The 19,360-nt window shown below is 38.5% G+C and overlaps 1 protein-coding gene across 5 annotated transcripts in view; it reads right to left on the bottom strand.

Annotated features, from left to right (window-relative positions):
- Window positions 1–18,032, bottom strand: part of LOC141331291 (phosphatidylinositol-binding clathrin assembly protein) — an 87,133-nt gene extending 69,101 nt beyond the window's left edge. For all 5 annotated transcript variants that reach the window (XM_073836300.1, XM_073836303.1, XM_073836301.1 and 2 more), the window contains exon 1: window positions 16,699–18,032. In XM_073836300.1, the coding sequence (XP_073692401.1) occupies window positions 16,699–16,828 (130 nt within the window). In that variant the 5' untranslated portion in view covers window positions 16,829–18,032. The remainder of the gene's footprint in view (window positions 1–16,698) is intronic.
- Between the last annotated feature and the right edge of the window lie 1,328 nt (window positions 18,033–19,360).

Genomic DNA, 19,360 nt, shown 5'->3' with positions numbered 1-19,360 from the left:
GAAATATCGTTATCGCAATATTCAACAACAATATCGCATATCGCATGTTTTCCCAATATTATGCAGCCCTAACCTAAGACATACAATACTTGTATTGTGGGTTTGTCTTTTTATTAGTCAAATTACACAGATTTATTTTGGCATTTAAAGTATTCCCATAGATGTGCATTATTCAGAGTCCAATGACGTGACCAGTTCATAGTAGAACATCTAGTTTGGCATGAATGCATCTACATTTATCATAATTCCAAGATGAGCAGTCATGCAATTTTGTCCCAGAAATATTTATCCAAAAACATGCTGCTCTGGTTACATAATATATTTTAATAATATATTTATCTAATAATACTATTATGTAATAATAATGTTTGGGGTGGCGTACTTGACAAAAGCAAAGCAAACTGCTTGGTCCTTCTAGTTTAAATTGCGATGAAATTAAATCATAATGCAACAGATACTTATTTCTAATTTATTCCTTTACAATGCTTTTAAGTGTCACACACTATGATCATAAAAGTAGATTCCCAGAGTAACTGAGAAAAGGTAGCGTTTCACACCACAGCCTTTAAATAGACTTTCTGACAGTCTTTCACTAAAACAGACAATCACACTTCCACATTATCCCTTACAAACACACACACACACCTGCATGGCTCCATGCTGAGATGTGTGCACCGGTGCATGAAATGAGGTGCAGCGGCGAGAATCGAATCCGAGAGAAGAGGTGGAAGAAAACCGCGGCCCAATGATGTCACTGCAGTGCAGCAAATGAAGAGGCTATGAGCGATGAGGTCACCCATCTTCTCTTCGACTGTGTCAAAGTCTTATTGTTAGACTGACAGACAACGAAACCCTTTGGAAACACCCATACCGGCCTGAGCCTGCCACCAGTTGGAGATGACAGAGGCGCAAAACATCCTTGGATTTCCAACGCACACATTGCCGCCATAATTGGCCGGCAGGGACTGGTTTGGATAAAAAAAAAATAGCTCTATGCAAGAATGAAAAATGAGCGAAATTACAAATTAAAGTGCTTTTGATTCAAAGCATGATTATTCTCTGCAGTGCCCGCACTGCCCGGGCTTACAAATTAATCAGGATTGAGCCTTGATGAGGCACAGGAAGTTTGGCAGGAAGCCTCTCATGTGCGTGTGTGTGTGTGTACGAGGAAGTAAATTGACCAGGTGGCCTAACAGTCTGTCCAGCTGTCAGCCAGAAGACCGGAGCTGGTGCTCACCTCTGAACCACCACAGCTGCCATGCTAATTACCTGTTCCAACCGTACTAATCACTGACTCCAGGTCAGTCCTCCATGACCCCTGCTTCCAGGAGAACTGGCCCATAATGCACTGAAGGTGGAGTGGGAATTTACATTTCAAAGTATTGCAATATTTTATTGCACAATTTTCTCAGGCAAAAATCAATATATTTAGTTACATAAGTGTTTTTGGGAAAATACACTGACCAGCAATAGAGTTTTTGTGCTACAATAGGGGCTTTCGCACCACATAGTTCTAGGATCTACCCACAATGGTGGTTCCTAGAGAACCAATTTCCCCCTCTGCCCATTTTCAAGGTTGCATTCGCACCGGCAGCAGGAACTATAAAGCGGCAGCGAGTGACATTTTTATTTGCAGCATTTACTAACATCAACAATCTGTGAATAGAGTACGCCATGATCGGAACTGTTTTTGTTGTGTGTCGAGGTTTGATGATAAAGGAGATGGAATGTAAACACACAATTTACATGATTAAAAGAGAACAAAAATCTGACTAAATCTCCTACGACAACCTGCAGTGTTACATATCATCGAGGCTGAGAAAAGAACACAACGCTGCCGACAACAGGTAGCTAAATGCTGTTATTATTGCTGTTTGTTGAGTAAATATTTTTACATGGCTTTTTAAAAATGACAGGAGGCCGTTTCATAGGCCAATCAGCGGAGGGCTGGACAATATGACCTCAACTCTTGATTAAACTAACATTTTACCTTGATTACAATGAATGAACGATTATTTTTAATTTTAGTTTTTGCCCTCATAGTTATAGATGTGAATCTGACTCATGATCGCTGTTGCATGTGATCTTACTCTCACTGATCTTGTCTTGTCACTCTATATGCGCAAATATTTACTCTAGGTTCTTACTGGCCATTTACACAGAACACGACTTTGTGTCTAAAATGCGAGACACAGCGCTCAGGAATGGCAGAATGCCTACTCCACCATGTTGCTGTCAAATATAAAATTTGCCATCCCAACCTGCTACTGTAAACAAAAGCTCCCAACGTTTGCCTCGCCTCCGTGATCTTCTGATTGGTCCACTGTTCTGAAACTGACATCGATAAGTAGCACTGTGTGTAAAAGTTAAAATTCTGTCTTGACACTGCGTCTTAAACACAACACTCACGTGCGAGTAGGGCTGGGCGATTAATCGAAAAATAATCGAAATCGACATTCAGAACCTATAATCGTTAAAATTTTTCCAGGAAGATTATTTCAATTACTTTCCCTTTAAAAAACACAAGCGCTCCGTTCCGTTATTCCGCCGACATGTCGATGGAGAGCTTAAACAGTATTTATACAGTAAAAAGTATTTACAGGATATACAAGGGTAATTTTATTTAGAGGAGATACTGCTTATTTTCTACTTTTAATATGAAAAACATTGAAAATTATTTATTTTGTTTCCAATAGTGCAAGTTATTTATTTTCACTAATTTAAGAAAAATGTGACTTTTCGTTTTAAGCAATGCTTGCTTTAATTTCAGTTGTTCAACACTGATGTTCAATTAATAATCATAGATCGTAGATAGTGTGTTTCCTTCAATTATTTTAAAATCAAGTAATGCACCCTTCATCCAAAAATCTCTCGCTTGTAATATGTGAACATATTTACTGTACAAAACTTGTCAGTGAACTATGAGGGCAAAAAAATAATTATTATATAAATATAATTAAATATAATTTTATTAATAAATAAAATAATCGTTCATTAATCGTAATCGGGTTAAAATGTTCAATTAATCGAGATTTTGATTCTAAGCCAAATTGCCCAGCCCTACGTGCGAGACACTGCAAAAGACGCGAGTGCAACGGTCACAGGGGCCGTTCACATGTCGCGTCTTCTGCGCACTCAAGTTCATTATTTCACCAGGGATCGGATGGCAGCATTCACACTTACTCAAATGAACCGCACTAACAGAGCAATCACACCAGAGGTTGTTTTAATCAAACCAAACATGACAAGTGTAAACAGACCCTTAGTTCCCCCAAATGGAGTTTCCAGAACTAAATGCGTACACTACACACATAGTAGTAGTATGTTTTTAATGTGAAAATATTAACAGGATTAAAAAAACTAAATAACCAAAAAGGGAAAATAGTTAGAGATTCTGAATTTCAGTTTCGATTACTTTTCAATTTATCGACCAGCCCTAAATCAGCGTATACATACGTCACTGATAGAACTGTTTTAGACCTTACCCTGAAGTAAGAGCTAATGTAGGGTGTGTTCACACTTGTAGTTTGGTTCATTTGGCCCAGACCAAAAAGGAAAGGTCCTGGTCCGCTTAGCATTCACACTGGCATTTTTGAATGTGAACCTAAAGATACTGAGCCTAAAGGCATAGTAATATATTCAGAACCTGATTGGTCAAGTTGAATGATGTATATTTCGTTATGGAACTCACCAAACAAAAGGAAAAGGTGCGTTCACACTGCGGGTCTATGACATCAAAGTACCCATTCACTGATCGGTCTGCTGATCGCCACTTTAAGTCGAATACATGCAATGCCGTCTGCTGGACTAAGCACGCTCATTGTTGCGTGCATATGATTTCATTTTTACCACCTGCAAACTCACAAAGAGCTCAAAAAAGCTCCAAGTTTGCCGTCTGCTCGTTTTGTTTTCGATACACCGCTTGTTCCCTTCGTGAAATCATGTCGCATAGCATTGCATCTTGTCATTACTTCCTGTTTTTGGTTCGTTTAGAAGTATTTGGTCCATGCTGTGTTCATATATCATTCGAACCACACCAGAGTTCATTTGGAAGCGGACTGAGAACCATCTTTTTACCAGTCTTGGTCCGCTTGTTCGATGCGCACCAGGGATCGGATGGCAGCATTCACATTTGCTCAAATGAACCGCACTAACAGATAGGCATGGGATGATAACCGGTTTTTTAAGGTTTACCGCGGTTTGAAAAAGTCACGGTTTCAAAACCGCAAACAAAAAAAGTTATAGAGTTCCTACGATATGTGCATTTTCTGTGTCGTCAAAGTAAAAGCGCAGGACTCGCTACTAGGATGTGTGTGTGCGTACCTGCAGCGAAAACAATGCAGCCCCTCCCCCAGCGGTTAGTGCTGCAGGCGCGTGTCTGTGATTGTGCAGACTATATGTACTAACCATAGACTGTAAAAAATATGGACGTAGTATCCGTGACGTCACCCGTAGGATTCTGAAGCGCTATTTTGAAGCCTGTTGTGGGCGGGATTCGGCCGTCGCCATCTTGGAATCGCGTCACCGCGCGTCACTCCCGGATAATCAAAAATGGGCAAAAAGGCGGGACGTGGGTGGAGCTGGTTGCTGAAACCACGCCCGCCTAGCGCGACAGTGGTGACAGCAGCGGCAATCCCCCTGTCACTCAAGTGGCCACTCCCTTAATTATGCTGAACTTTAAGGCTTAATATAACTTAAACGGATGAGTTATAAAAAAATTCACCCCCCTCACAGTTGACATGAAGGGCAAAACTAGCTATATAGACCAAAACCATTTTTTGAACCAGGCTGTAAACATACTTTTTTCTGCTGTAAAGTTGAGCATTTTAACATGGGGAGTCAATGGGACTGACTCTCTTTTGCAGCCAGTCTCTAGCGGCCAGTCGATGAATTGCATTTTAAGATACTTCCGTGTTGGTTTCAATAGAGAGAGCGGGAGGTTGCCCCTTGGTACTAACCTTACGTTTCTATGACTGAACATTAGTACAACAATTAAGTTAAAGTGAAATCACGTCTTTGCTTATAAGCCTTCTGCTATGTTAAAGGTGCAGTGTGCAGGTTTTTGCGGCATCTAGTGGCGAGGTTGTGAATTGCAACAGTCCACCGCTCACCCCTCCCTTTACAGAGCTACGGAAGACCATACAGGATTAAAATCTCACCTTTTTTGACAGCAACGAATAGTGAGATTTCTTTTAAAACGTAATTTAAGGAATTATATTTACTTAATCTTTCAATAAAACTTTGTTATTGTGAATATTACTGTTCATTATTGTGTCTGTTTTTTTTTCGCAAGCTGATAATTCTAAGTTAATAAAAACACAATGGTTCATTAAGGTCTTTATGCACCCCTGAAAACATAGTTATTGCACCTCTGTCTAGAGATCATCTTAAATATTACACAGTGCACCTTTAACAAACAAAACACCTTTAAAAAAACTTGCTGGCTCTCACGTGTCTTTGAGTGTTTGTTTATTTTTGGAACTGTCACTTATGGTCATATTTTTGCTTTGATTAGTGATTGCATTTTTTCTATTAAGAAGGATTTGTTTTTGAAAATTTTATTTTGTTGATTATTGTTGAGCTGCAGGCTTAGGCTCACTCAAGTGACTGAAATTTAATTTAATTAAGAGGATTCAATTATTTATTTTAATTATTTTGCCTGATGTTCCATGTTACAAAATGTTCTATATGTTTCCTAAAATAAAATATACTGTGTTCAGTTAAAAAAAAAAAAAAAAATTTACCCAGACATTTAAATATAACATTGTAGAGCAGTTATTACAATACCGTGATACCGTGATATTTTTATCCAAGGTTATCATACCGTCAGAATCTTATACCGGCCCATGCCTACTAACAGAGCAATCACACCAAAGTTTGTTTTAATCAAACCAAACATGACAAGTGTAAACAGACCCTTAGTTCCTAGAGTTCCTAGATCAAAATGCATTCCTAGTTCCTGTGGTTCGAACATGCCAAAAAGCGTGAACTTCAGCCAATAGTTCTAGGAACTATAAAAAGGTTCCTCCGATGCGAAAGTGCCTAATAAACATGCTGGAACTATGGAACACATTAGGGCTGGGCGATTTGGCCTAAAATCCAAATCTAGATTAATTGAACATTTTAACCCGATTACGATTAATATTTTATTCATTAATAAAATTATATTTAAATAATATTTATTTTTTTGCCCTCATAGTTCACTGACAAGTTTTGTACAGTAAATATGCTCACATATTACAAGTGAGAGATTTTTGAATGAAGGGGGCACACACTATCTCTACTATCTATGATTATTTATTGAACATCAGTGTTGAACAACTGAAATTAGTGCTGGGCGATATGGAAAAATCATGTATCACGATATGGATTATTTTGTATCACGATAACGATATATATCACGATATACCAAAATAAAGTACGTTTTCATAAATAAAGTATCAAAGTATGTTTCACACATACTCCGTCTGCAAACTCGTCTTTCACACATGACGCATTTGCAGTCAGTTCCTGATCCGCAGCTGTTTAACCACAAACACACCATTTATCCGTTATTTTAATTTCAAATCCAAACGTGCTTTTTCAGCATTGGGACTGACTTTTATCACAGTACACTAATACAATAATACTAGACATATTCACATTTAAACTCAACGTATTATAAACAACGTAGGCTATTATTCAATGCACTTGACTTCTAGATTTGTATTTGCTCAAGCAAGTTGCAACACATTTAAACAGCATAGGTTATAGGCTATATCTTCCTTTTCATATTGAATTTGGGCTATCACAAATATTTTAAATTAAAACTTACCACAGACAGAAATAGTTGGCTCTCTGTGCCTTTCTTTCGCATTAAATCTTTATTAAAAACCATATTTTAAAGAATCTATTATGTTGCCTTGTTTATTTAAAACTGCACTATTTTAAACCTAGCCAAAAAACCACATGTTGACTGTGAAACACAGTAGACTGCATTGATATCTATTTATGGTACATTTCCGTATCAATCCATGTTCAGTTTTACAGCGAACAATGCGCTGTCACTTTCATTCAGCGCATGCAACGCAATGCAGCACAGCAAAAATAGACTCGCTCCAAAAAACGATCGCTCCACTGCTGCAAACGCACCGCTTCTGGAACGCACTACCGGACAGCAACCGCGTGCAATGTGAACGCTCTGATCCGTTAACATGGGTGCAGAAAAAAAATACGCAACACATAGGCTACGCACTGCAGACGGAGTGTGTGAAACAGGCGTCAGCATCGGGCGCGGAAACAGTCTTTCGGCAGAGTTTGCACATGACTGCCTTCTGCTCCGTGTCGGAGCTCTTGAAGCCAAAATGCAACCAAATCACTGACGTACCCCCACGTTTCATCTTCAACTTCTGGCGTCTCCATCTTTAGGCTATCACTCACGAGTTAAAGCATGTCGCAACAACGTAAAGCGTCACGTCGCACAAGACGGAGTTTCTTCTTTATTCTTGATTATCACTTATAGGGTAGAGTATGCATTGCATAGCAACAAGACATTATCATATATTTGTCATAGCCTATTTAATTCAATATTTTCTTTAGTAATTGATAAAATTAGGTTAGAAACGATAGAAACGATAGAAGAGAAATAGGACGATAGACACTTTTCTATCGTCCCCACGATATATATCGTCATATCGCCCAGCACTAACTGAAATTAAAGCCCACATTGTTTACAACGAAAAGTCACATTTTTATTAAATTAGTGAAAATAAATAACTTGCACTTTTGGAAACAAAATCAATCATTTATAAACTAATACATATTAAAAGTAGAAAATAAGCAGTATCTCTTCTAAATAAAATTATCCTGTAAATACTTTTTACTGTATAAATACTGCTTAAGCGCTCCATCGACATGTCGGCAGAATAACGTAACGTAACGGAGCGGGGTCACCTGACTCCACACGCAGTAGTTTTTTAAAGGGAAATTAATTGAAATAATTGACCTGGAAAAATTTGATCGATTATAGGTTCTGATTGTCGATTTCGATTACTTTTCGATTAATCGCCCAGCCCTAGAACACGTCTATGTGCATATATTAGCTTTATGGAGTAAAGCACAATTAAGCAAAGTTGCAAGTTCAGTACTTCTTGTGCAAAGTAATGAAGAATAATTAAGATAAATGAAGCTAGTAACCAAAAGATTGCAATTTCACAATAAAATATTAATGTATCACAACCCAGACGTCTGATTCCCAAAACAGCAATGAGTATTTGAGCATCCTTCATCTCAGATTTATTGTCATTGTATTAAAAGTGAAAACTGTCCTGAGATTCGAATTCAGAATCTGAAAGAGCCACAAAATGGGTTTTAGAATGGTAATTAGATGGCAATGTAACCACTAGGTAATTTCTGTTTGTGATGCGCAGCCACGTTTACTGACAAGATGGAACTCCAATGGAACAGCATGAAAAGGTGCATAACAACAATAATCTATATCAAAAAGATTGTGGTTTCCTTTGTGGAAAAGCTGATCACTCAGATTAGAGGACCTCCAGACCCGTTGAGGTTTTTCTCTATGCTCAAAAACAAATGCTAACCTCAGTAACCTGCAGATAAGAACAGCAAACCGTTTTGAATTTAATGAGCGCAGAGAGTCTTTTATCGGCTAACCGCTTCAGCTAGCTTGAAGGAGAACGGCAAGGAGAATTCTTCTCCAAATAAACGTCTGTGCTCCCTCTGTCTGGGGAACCTGGGACTTCTATTAAAAATAGCTGGGTTCCTTTTTGAGAGCTTGTTTGCTATGTCTGTATCTCTGCCTCCATTTCCTTCCCAGCTGTGCGTTGATGGCCTTGTTGCTGTGATTGCGAAGTGCTGGAAAAGGAAATTATGCTTATCTGGGGTCAGTCTGGTGGATGGTCTTCTAACGCTCAAGCTGAGATGTGGTGAGACGAGGTCGGTCTTCAATCAGCGCTCTGGGAACGTAAATGTGATGACGGTGACATTTTTGTAAAAGGGCCTATATGGGATTCCTGAACTGTGAGTTCAGTGACACAGTTCTGTGGAATACCGCAGCCATTCCTCACATGTCATTCCCATATTTCTCCCTCTCTCTGCCTTTTTTTTTCTCTTTTTCACCAGCACGGCTTTGCAACTAATCAGCAACTTGGGAGCACAGCTTGTAGAATTCTGTAAAGCTCTAGTCTATAATAAAAAGAACAAAAGAAAGCCACACAATAATACATAAGATCAGTCCACACTCTATTTCTCACACAGCCAGAGAAAATGTTAAGGCAACGAAAGCAAGAAAAATCTAATTCAAGTCTTTCAGCTAATCCTTTAATGTCTATTGTCCAACTAGTTGGTTAATGAAATTAATGTCATTAAAGATTGAAAATATATACATTTTTTTATGCTTTACAGAGAATTCTTGCAAAAATAACCTGTCTGAGATGATTTTATTTAATTTTGCATCTCTACGTTTACAAAAACACTATATTTGAAAAATTGCTCTCAGACTCCAAACTTCCTGTTATTACGCTATATATTTGGGTCTGTTTTTGTGAGGATAAGGATAGTTTTGTGCAATAAAAGCTTATAGTTATGTATCCAAATGTGAAAATATGTAGTTTTGCACACATGGACATGAGGGGGAAAAAAGAGCTCTGAGAATTCTCTCCTCTGAGATGCGTCGTAAATAAAGTCCCAGGTTTTGCAGAGATGTCAGAAGAGGAGCCAAGGGCTCTTATAAGGTACAAAACAAGCTATCAAACAGAGCCAAAGGCCCTCAGCAGCTATAAATAGACCACATCAGCACTATAAGCGAGAGGGGAACAGAAGCAATGTGTCACACAGCATCTGTAAGCTCTCTTAAAGCGGAGCAGTTGTGTCCTCACACTGAATGATGCTCAACAAACATTGATCAACTGCTCCTCCATCCAAAAAAAAAAAAAAAAAAAAAATACTCCATTAAGGAATCTGTGATTCAAAGGCATCCTCTTTTATCAGTTTAAGTACCGTAGCTCCTGAGTCCATTTCCCCTTACTTGCTTCTCAAGCAATACTACATCCATCATCCACAAAATTACAATGAGTTCATAAGTAAAAGCTACTTATCTGCGGAGCAGTTTGCTCTTGCGGAGCTGATGGCTGTAAACAGTGGACCAAGCATCTTGAAGGGTAATCTGTATTCTGAAAGGTTGTGTGGTATTTCCCCAGACATGTTTGAGAATGGCTGTTTTGTCTTTACTGCACAGCATCATTTCAGCTGTCTGGTTCAAAATCAGCAGCACTTCACCTTCAACCCTGACACACTCCAGACTCAGATTGCTGAATAGTCTCACGATTATTAACTATGGCTATGTAGTCTGGTTTAGGCATGTGCAAAACTATACATTCAAAATCAATCAGTCTGGTTGGGTTCACTAAAAGATAGTCTTAAAGATGCCCCTTACAATAATTAGGCGGCTTCTCCTAAATACAGTTGAGGGTGTTTATATTTTTGAGTTCAAAGACAGCTAGAGGGAAAGCAACAGAATGGAACAGAACGCAAGGATTGTGTTTTTTTTTTTAACCATTTTTAACCTGACACCTGACATTTTTAACTTGTGCGTCATGAGAATGCAAGACTCGTGACGAGGCACAAAAAAAACAACACCACAAGGTGTAACACAATAGCCAAAGAAACACTGCCTTACTAAAAGATAACATAAAAAAGACGTCAAATATATAAGAACAACATAAAACTACTCAGCAACTTAGAAACAGCTTATTTTTTTAATCATTAGTTCACTTTCAGAACAAAAATTTACAGAATAATGTACTTACCCCCTTGTTATCCAAGATATTAATGTCTTTCTTTCTTCAGTCGTAAAGAAATTATGTTTTTTGAGGAAAACATTTCAGGATATCTCTCCATTTAATGGATATGTATGGTGCCTAGAGCTGGGCGGTATGACCAAAAATTTATATCACTGTATTTTTCAAAATTATACGGTATCACGGTATATGACGGTATTTATTTTTTTTCATGCATGACTAGGTGTTAACCACATTTCCTAATAAATTAGAGAATAATTACTGCAGTATATTGGCTTACATTGACCGGACTAGTATTAACCCAGGTTTGATTGGTCTCACAAAATGCTGCTGTTCACAAAGAAGTGACAGTGGCACTCATAATTGTAATGAGGTGAAGAAATCAGAATTCATGATTTGCAGTCAAAATACACAACACTTTATTGTGCATTCTTCACAAGTTCACATTTACAAGTCTACGCGTTTCTCTTCCAGCAGGAGGCGCTGTCAGAATGGTAGTATACAAAGTAGCGCAACAAATGATTTTGAAACGTGCAGCGCTCATATTTATTCAATGGATAGCCTTTTGAAGTTTCATCGCAATTCTTGTCTTTCAGTCCCCACATTTTAGACCACCTGAAATCATAATTATGACTTTCATAACCCCCTAATAACACTGCAGTCATCAATGAAAATTAAGAGCTTTATTTAAGACTTTCAATAACAAACCTTACACAAAATACGTTTCTTTTTTATTTATTTTTCCCACCATGTTCGGGGCACAAGAAAAATTTTAAGGGACTAAATTAATATCAGCATATGAAGTATAATCGTCTCTCATTGTCTGAAAGAATGCACATCAGATGCTGAAAGTCAGTTTTTACTTTCACTTTAACATATTGATCAGTTTCCACGTTGCTTGTGTGATATCCATTGGCTTTAAAGCATAAATATTAATAAAAATACAGTATATAGAAAAGACATATCTTTAAAATATTGCGACGTAACACCAACGTAAAGCCATTGTTTTTCTCTCACTGAAAGCTACATCTGTCTGCGCACAATGCGCCGATCTCTGCTCTCATCTCTGCAGACACACCCCCTCTTGAAATTTCGGCATTACAAGTTTTGCAAATCGCTAACCCTGGGTCTTTCTCAGATATACTGAAATACGTCCACACCTCAGATGTGTTGCTTCAGACAAGCACGTGCAAGCTGCGGTTTCTGTTTGCGTCAACATACGTGTTCCCAGCGCTTTGTACGCACACACTCACCGGTATTGGGGTATATGAAAAATGAACATCATTTAAAAAAAAAACACCGGTATTCGGTATGAAAAGGTATACCGCCCAGCCCTAATGGTGCCCCCAAGTTTGAACTTCCAAAATGCAGTTTAAATCCAGCTTCAAAGGGGTCTAAACCCCTTTGAATCCCAGCAAAGAAAGAAAGGTCTTATCTAGCAAAACAATTGTTTATTTTCTAAACAAACTGACAATTTATATACTTTTTAACCTCTAATGCTCGTCTCGTCTCTGCGATACACATGCGTAGTCTGTGAGATCTGTGGGTCAATACAGTTAGGGTATGTCGAAAAACTCCCATCTCGTTTTCTTCCCCAACTTCAAAATTGTCCTACATCGCTGCCGAAGTACCGACCAGTGTTTACAAAGTGAACATACAGAGAAGATTCAAACGCCCTTTTACAAAACAAAATAAAACAGCGTTGTAGGACCATTTGAAGTTGAAGACGAAAATGAGATAGGAGTTTTTCGACATACCCTTATTGTATTGACCCGTATCTCACAGACTACGCATGCGCAATCGCAAAGACGAGAAAAGTCGAGCATTTGAGGTTAAAAAGTATAATAAATTGTCAATTTTTTTGGAAAAAATTATCGTTTCGCTAGATAACACCCTTCTTCCTTGGCTGGGATTGTTTAGAGTCCTTTGAAGCTATATTTAAACTGCATTTTGGAAGTTCAAACTTGGGGGCATCATACATATCCATTATATGGAGAGAAATCCTGAAATGTTTTCCTCAAAAAACAATTTCTTTACGACTGAAGAAAGAAACACATGAACATCTTGGATTACAAGGGGGTGAGTACATTATTTGTAAATTTTTGTTTTGGAAGTAAACTAATACTTTAAGCAGAAAGGAGCTAAATGACCATTAGCTAAAATGAACAGTTTGTTTTTACTCAGTTTTTAAGGAGCGTGTTAACTCCGAAATAAAATTTTCAGCTGTGCTTGAGGATATTTTGTTTACTTCCCACTAACAGTTTGAAATAGCTGTCAAAAAAATAATGCTACAAACCTTGCAAACTTTGCCAATTAGTTATTTCTCAGTCAACACTGTTTTCCAGTAAACTCTTAAAACCTAGTGCAACCTGACAGCACAAATTCACATTAAAAAAAAGAATCTGTTGATTTTAGATAGCATTTGCCAATGGAAACTGAGAAATTTGGTTTGAATCTAAGACTGAGCACAGATTTCAGTTCGGTACAATAAGCCTCAAAGTGTCCCACTCACTGCTTCCAAAGAGGTCAGAGTGCAAAATCTGTTTGTTGACTCAGTAAAAATTTGACTGCTGTTTGCACAGAACAGGAAAGTGAATGCAAACTGGACAAAACTAAATAATAATAGAACCTTCGAGCCAGATCAACTTCTTTGTCAGCTATCAAATTTCCAGTCTGACAGATTGGCTTCAGCCAGAATGAAAAATGAAAAAGCAATGTGTACACAGGCCTTATTCTAAGCTATGATGCACTGATATTAAAAATCTGGCTGATACACATAAACCAGATTTTTAATCTTAAATTCTGATGAATAACTGATAGACAAGTTGCATACTATTTTGTCTAAATAAAACTAAAACGAAACATCAATTCAAGACAGTTAAGGTATGTCCGAAAAATCTAATTTTCTCCTCCAACTTCAAAGTCGGTACTTCTGCAGCGATGTAGGGCGATTTTGAAGTGGGAGGAAAAAACGAGATAGGAGTTTTTTTGACATACCCTAACTGTCTTGAACCAGAGCACATAGAGTACGCAAATGCATTACAGAGCTAGACAAGACAAGCATTTGTGGTTAAAAAGATATAGATTAGGGCTGCACGATATATCGAAAAATTATCGTTATCGTGATATTAGTATACGCGATATCAGTATCGTAGAGAGTTGCGATAATTGACATTTCATTTATGTGCCAAACATTTGTGCGTTGCATGCATAGGTTGTCCTCATTTGACCAAACAGATGGGGGCTTACTATCTTTAAACCCGCCTCCCAAGTAGGTTCTATAATGCTATTGGCTAGAACGGGCGAACAGGTGAACCCGGTGGCTCAGAGCAGAGAATGAAAAATAAATACGGCAGGAGTATGAAGGGAGAAAATGACAGAAGCGCTGAACTTTTGCCTAAAAAGAACTGTACAGGAATCAAAATTGCCACCGTTTATGCTCCCAAAATTTAATCTGCACAACCTCAAATTATGTTTGGGAGCATTTGTACGAGTGAGAGAAATTGTTGTGGTGCGACCTAGTTTCATTTCTTTACAAAACTTTTGCTAACCTAACTACTGCACAGACTGCTGTGAGCTGATGCGTTCGCCGTTCTCTCCAACATTACATAACCATTTAAACGTAATCTTTATTGTTACCTTTAATGAAGATTTGAGATATTAGCCGTCTTCCTGTCACTGACAATGCGCACCGCTGAACTAGGAACGGACGTTTTTTTTCTGAAACCTCTGTTCTGGATTTGCACAAACTGCATTGCAATTAGGGGTGTGTGGTTTGACGATTTTTGATTGTGGACAGTAAAAAGGTTCTGTACAACAAGGCATTCATTCACATCAGATGATAACTCAGCGGCCCAGTTCCACTCACGAAGGGGAGTATTTTCCACTGGGAACACGCTTTTCAAAATCCTGTTGGTGTCCTCCGACTTTCAAATGGTTTGTTAAAGTAATCTCTTGTATTGCAGAATGCATGCTCTGCACCGCTGAGAGTTTCGCGCGATCCTTAAAACGAAACCAAAAGTAAAGATGCTCTTACATGTAAATAAAAAGTAATGTTTGAAAGCAATTCATTTTGTGTTTGCAGGTCTATGGTAACAGCAAACCAGAAATCAGAATATCTGCCGAGGTTTTAAGTCATTCATGTGTTTTAAAGTCAAAATTTTTGCAACTTCCTTGACATAATTTTTTTTTTTTAGCCTGAATTAGATTTAATTCGGATGACAGAAGAATATCTATTACCTGTTTATTTTAGCATGATCATTACATATATAAAAGATTTTTAAAAAATAGATAACAATAATAATTCTCTAGGGAAATGTAATATCACAAGAAATATCGTTATTGCAATATTCAACACCAATATCGCATGTCGCATATTTTCCCAATATCGTGCAGCCCTAGTATAGATAGTAATTTATTTAAGAAAATGACTGATTGTTTCGCTAGATAACACCCTTATTCCTCGTCTGAGATCGTTTAGAGCCCTTTGAAGTACAAACTCACCATGAAGTTCACTATATGGAGAAAATTCCTGAAATGGTTTCTTCAAAATACATAATTTCTTTACAACTGAAAAAATAAGTCTTTCTTAAACCAAATCTTGGTTGACAAGGGGGTGAGTGAATTATCTGTACATTTTTGATTTGGAAGTGAACTAATCCTTTAAGATTCTAATATCAACCAATTCAAGTAAGTGTTTAAAAAAAATCACTAACCAAAGTGCTACCAATGCATCCCTAATACATAATCATGACGTATGCTGTCTTCATATCACAAGAGCAAAACAACACACGTCAGGCTTCTGAAATTTCCCAATTCTAAGAACCGGTTTAGGCAAGTAATGTTTCTTGATAATAATACTTCTCTGCTTTGACCAAAAAGAGGAAGGGAGAAACACTTGACCTTCAGTAATTCTGTGTTGAGTTACAGTTACGAAAAATATTGTGTTATGCAGTGTTCGCAAGATTAAACCAGAAGCGCTGAAGCTGGCTCCACGCACAGTCTAGCTGCATAACAGGTGGCTGACACAGGAAACAAATCCAGACTAAACATAAAGCTGTGTTCTGCAAACATTGATGAATCAAAGACACAAACACACAACTACCCAATCAGACTTTATCATTTTCATGGCTGCAAGTAAGTCAGGGGTGTCGAAGCTGCCAGCCTTCCGCAGCTAAAGGTCTAATAACAAATTCCTTGAATAAGAGCATTTCGCACCTAGTTGCATTTATCTATGTTCAGTATATCAGATACAAGTTGTGCAAATACTTCAGTGGCCATCTGTTCGATCTCTTTCTCGATGTTGTAACACTGCCTATGAAAGGATGAAACTGACGTGCTGCATTCTGCATTAACTCTACTTTTGTCAAAAGAATCAATGACTCAATGCTTCACTGCACACACGCTTGTATTGACCTTCACCGCTCCCACAACGTCTCGACAATGACTGTTAAAGAGGAATCACACAAGATGTGAAGACATTACGAACGACGTATGACTTCAAACACGATGCATCAGAAACACTGACAGATGCATTTACTAATTCATGCCAGAGTGGCTGCTTATTATGAAGCAGATATTAATAGATGGAGGCTGATTGCATAATGACACAACCTCCACAACACTGCTGAATATATCATTATAGTAAAATAAAACAGGGTGCAAATCCCATGCCATTACAGTGGGATCAGCTCCTCAAGCTGACCATGTCCAAAGACAGATCAGCATTCCCATCACGAGCACGTTCCAATTCATCACTGATGTCCAGACAGCTGAGGATGTGCAAGGCTAGTGGAACTGCATGCCAGGGATGCAGCAAGACTTTGAGCTTTTAAAAAGCACTCACGAATACCTGTGAAGATACCGTGTGAATAAAAATAAGAAAAGATTTTGGCATACTCACAATCAAGGTGTTTCTTTTTGGGTCCACTGACTTCATGCGTTGTGGCCTTGCAGACGGCTTTGCTGATGGCTGATCCAGTCATGCTGTGCTGGGCCGCTGCGATGCGATCTGTGATGGACTGTCCTGACATTTTTATTCAACTCTGAGATACGAAAAATGACGGCTAAACTTGACTTGGTCTCACTGCAAATGTGTGTCTTCCCACTAAGATAGTATAGGCGTTTACAAAAATACACTAACTCGATACAAACTGCCGAGTTTGATACGTTTCGAACCAGCCACCAAGTCAACTGGCACTAATTCGTACACTTGTAGCAAAAAAGGAAGGAAAACTTGACCTAACTAGTAAAAATGTCACAACTAGATATGCCGTAACTAATTTGGAGGGGCGAACTGAGCTTTTGTTAGCTAATATTACTCATACAACATTGGCACCAAGAACAGATACTGATAATATTGAAGTCTGAAGATACAAAACAACTGTTGGAAAATGTCATAGCTATCAGTCAGGCCAGCTCAGATGATTCAGGCAGAAAATATCACCTGTCAGCCAGCTTGAGCCTCACCACTACAGACCTTTTAAAAGAAAACAAACTGGATATAGGAAGCACCGCAGACTAGCTTTGAGATTAGATAGGCAAATCTGTTCTGTGGTTTTTCCCTGCCTTTATAAACCTACTATTATACTGGCACCAAGACCTAACCAGTCAAGAACTCTGACAGGTTTGCTTGAGAAAATATGCATAGACGTACAAACCAAACCCTATGAGAGACTTGGCAAAGAGACGGTAAGAAAACTAGATTAACTCAAAAATGTAACTATACCGGTAACAAGACAAACGTATTATGTAACCAATCTATTTTGGCGACTTATCTAAACGACAACCTAAACTATCTGCCCAGCCAGCTGAGTAGATAAATCACATCTGAGCTTGAATTAGCGCTCCAGCCTTTTTCTATTACACAAACACTAACAAAAAACAATCCCGAGCCTAAACTACTCCTAGATAACACATAATCTTCAAAAAGAATGGTTAATATTGTTAAAAACAAGTCCAGCACGCATCCCGACGAAGAGAGCTAAAAGTGTCCGGCTCAAGTTGGACTCCAGCCCGGTGAGCCAGCGCGTCTAACCGGATGCCTGGTTCTCTTCTCTTCCGTCCCGCTTAAAGTCTCCCTTTAGTCCGCGAAAACGACACGGTTCCGCCTGTGGTGAGACCGAGAGACGTCGAGTTGTTCGGGACTGAATGAGGGGTGGTGTAGCTACAAACCCCCTGTCTGTCGCTGTGTCTGTGGTTCGAACTGTCAGCTCTGTTATTCCGGTTTGGTGAAGAATGCGCTGGCGGAGCCGTTCAGGACAAAATGGCTTCGCTGTGATCAGGTGAACGAAGAGCTGGAGTTTGATTGGGCGGGAGCAAGTGGCGTTCACTAGTTCGTGGGAAACAGCGCTGAGACTCTTTACTTTGACTCTTGTGATTCTTTTTTTTTTGACAGCTGATCCATAAATGGTTTGCCTAAAATGCCCCCGAAAATTACAAAAAATGCTGTAACTTTTGAATAAATATAATGTATAATTCATAGTTTTTTGACATAGAAAATCAGTTTCCTTTTTATATTTTTGATTGTACACATTTTATTTTTAAAACTAAACTTTTTAGTTAGATTGTTTGATATTTATTTGTTATTATTTGACCATTAATCATCAGCCGCAAGGACTAGTCAATGTAGCTTGGGAATCACAACAATTCATGAATGACATGTCTTTCCTAATGTTTTATGTAAGGAATAATTGACGACGGGCCGTAGAATTCTTAGAAAATAATGCACACCCGAGGTGGTGATGCGGTTACGACGCGAAGCGGAGTGGCCGTTACAGCTCGGGTGTGCATTATTTTCGTAGAATTCTACGGCCCGAAGTCAATTATTCCGCTTATACTACAGTTACCACACCTCAAGACATCGATCAAGTGATATATTTCAAGACATTCGTCCGGTTTTTATCCTTAAAACGCTATTGTGAGTAGGATTAATTTCTTACGCAGCCCATTCAACAGCTTCGTTGCTGGTTCCAAAACGTCATTTTAGACCTAGTAACGACGCTTGGGCTGTTAATAGCAAAATAATGCCGTTAATAATGAAGTTTAGACAGACCGAAAGACAAGCAGACAGACGGAAAGAGTGAGGGAGAGAAACTAAGTGTATGACTTTACCTCTCTCACGTCTGTGTCTCTCAAGGGTGACTGGCAGCATCGTCTCTACTAACAGTTAAACTTTAAGTTCATTTTCTTCAAGACCACGCCGTTGTTACCTCGCGTGTGAGAGCTGTCATGTCGTTTTTAAGTTGTTAATCGTCAGAGCAGCGCTAACAACATTAGCGCGAATGCTAATGCAAGTGCAAACTGTCTGTAACGTTATGTGTGTGCGTCTGTGAGGTGAGTGAGAGAGGGCGAGAGAAATAGAGTTTGTGCTTTCCGTACATAATAAAACGTAATATATTGTGGGAAAAAACATGGAAATAATCTGTCGTTTTTATCCTGATGTTTACTGTATTTATTAGTTTGGCCAGTGTCATTGTGGGTTTTAGTTATTTTGCTGTTTTGGGCTGTAAGGACCTTTGAAATAACTGAAATCGTATGGCGAAGTGATGTAGACATGCACTGCG

The sequence above is a fragment of the Garra rufa genome, chromosome 3, assembly GCF_049309525.1.
Source record: "Garra rufa chromosome 3, GarRuf1.0, whole genome shotgun sequence".
NCBI lineage: Eukaryota > Metazoa > Chordata > Actinopteri > Cypriniformes > Cyprinidae > Garra > Garra rufa.
Note: the sequence above shows the minus strand (reverse complement) of the source record. Positions and strands in the feature narration are given on the sequence as shown.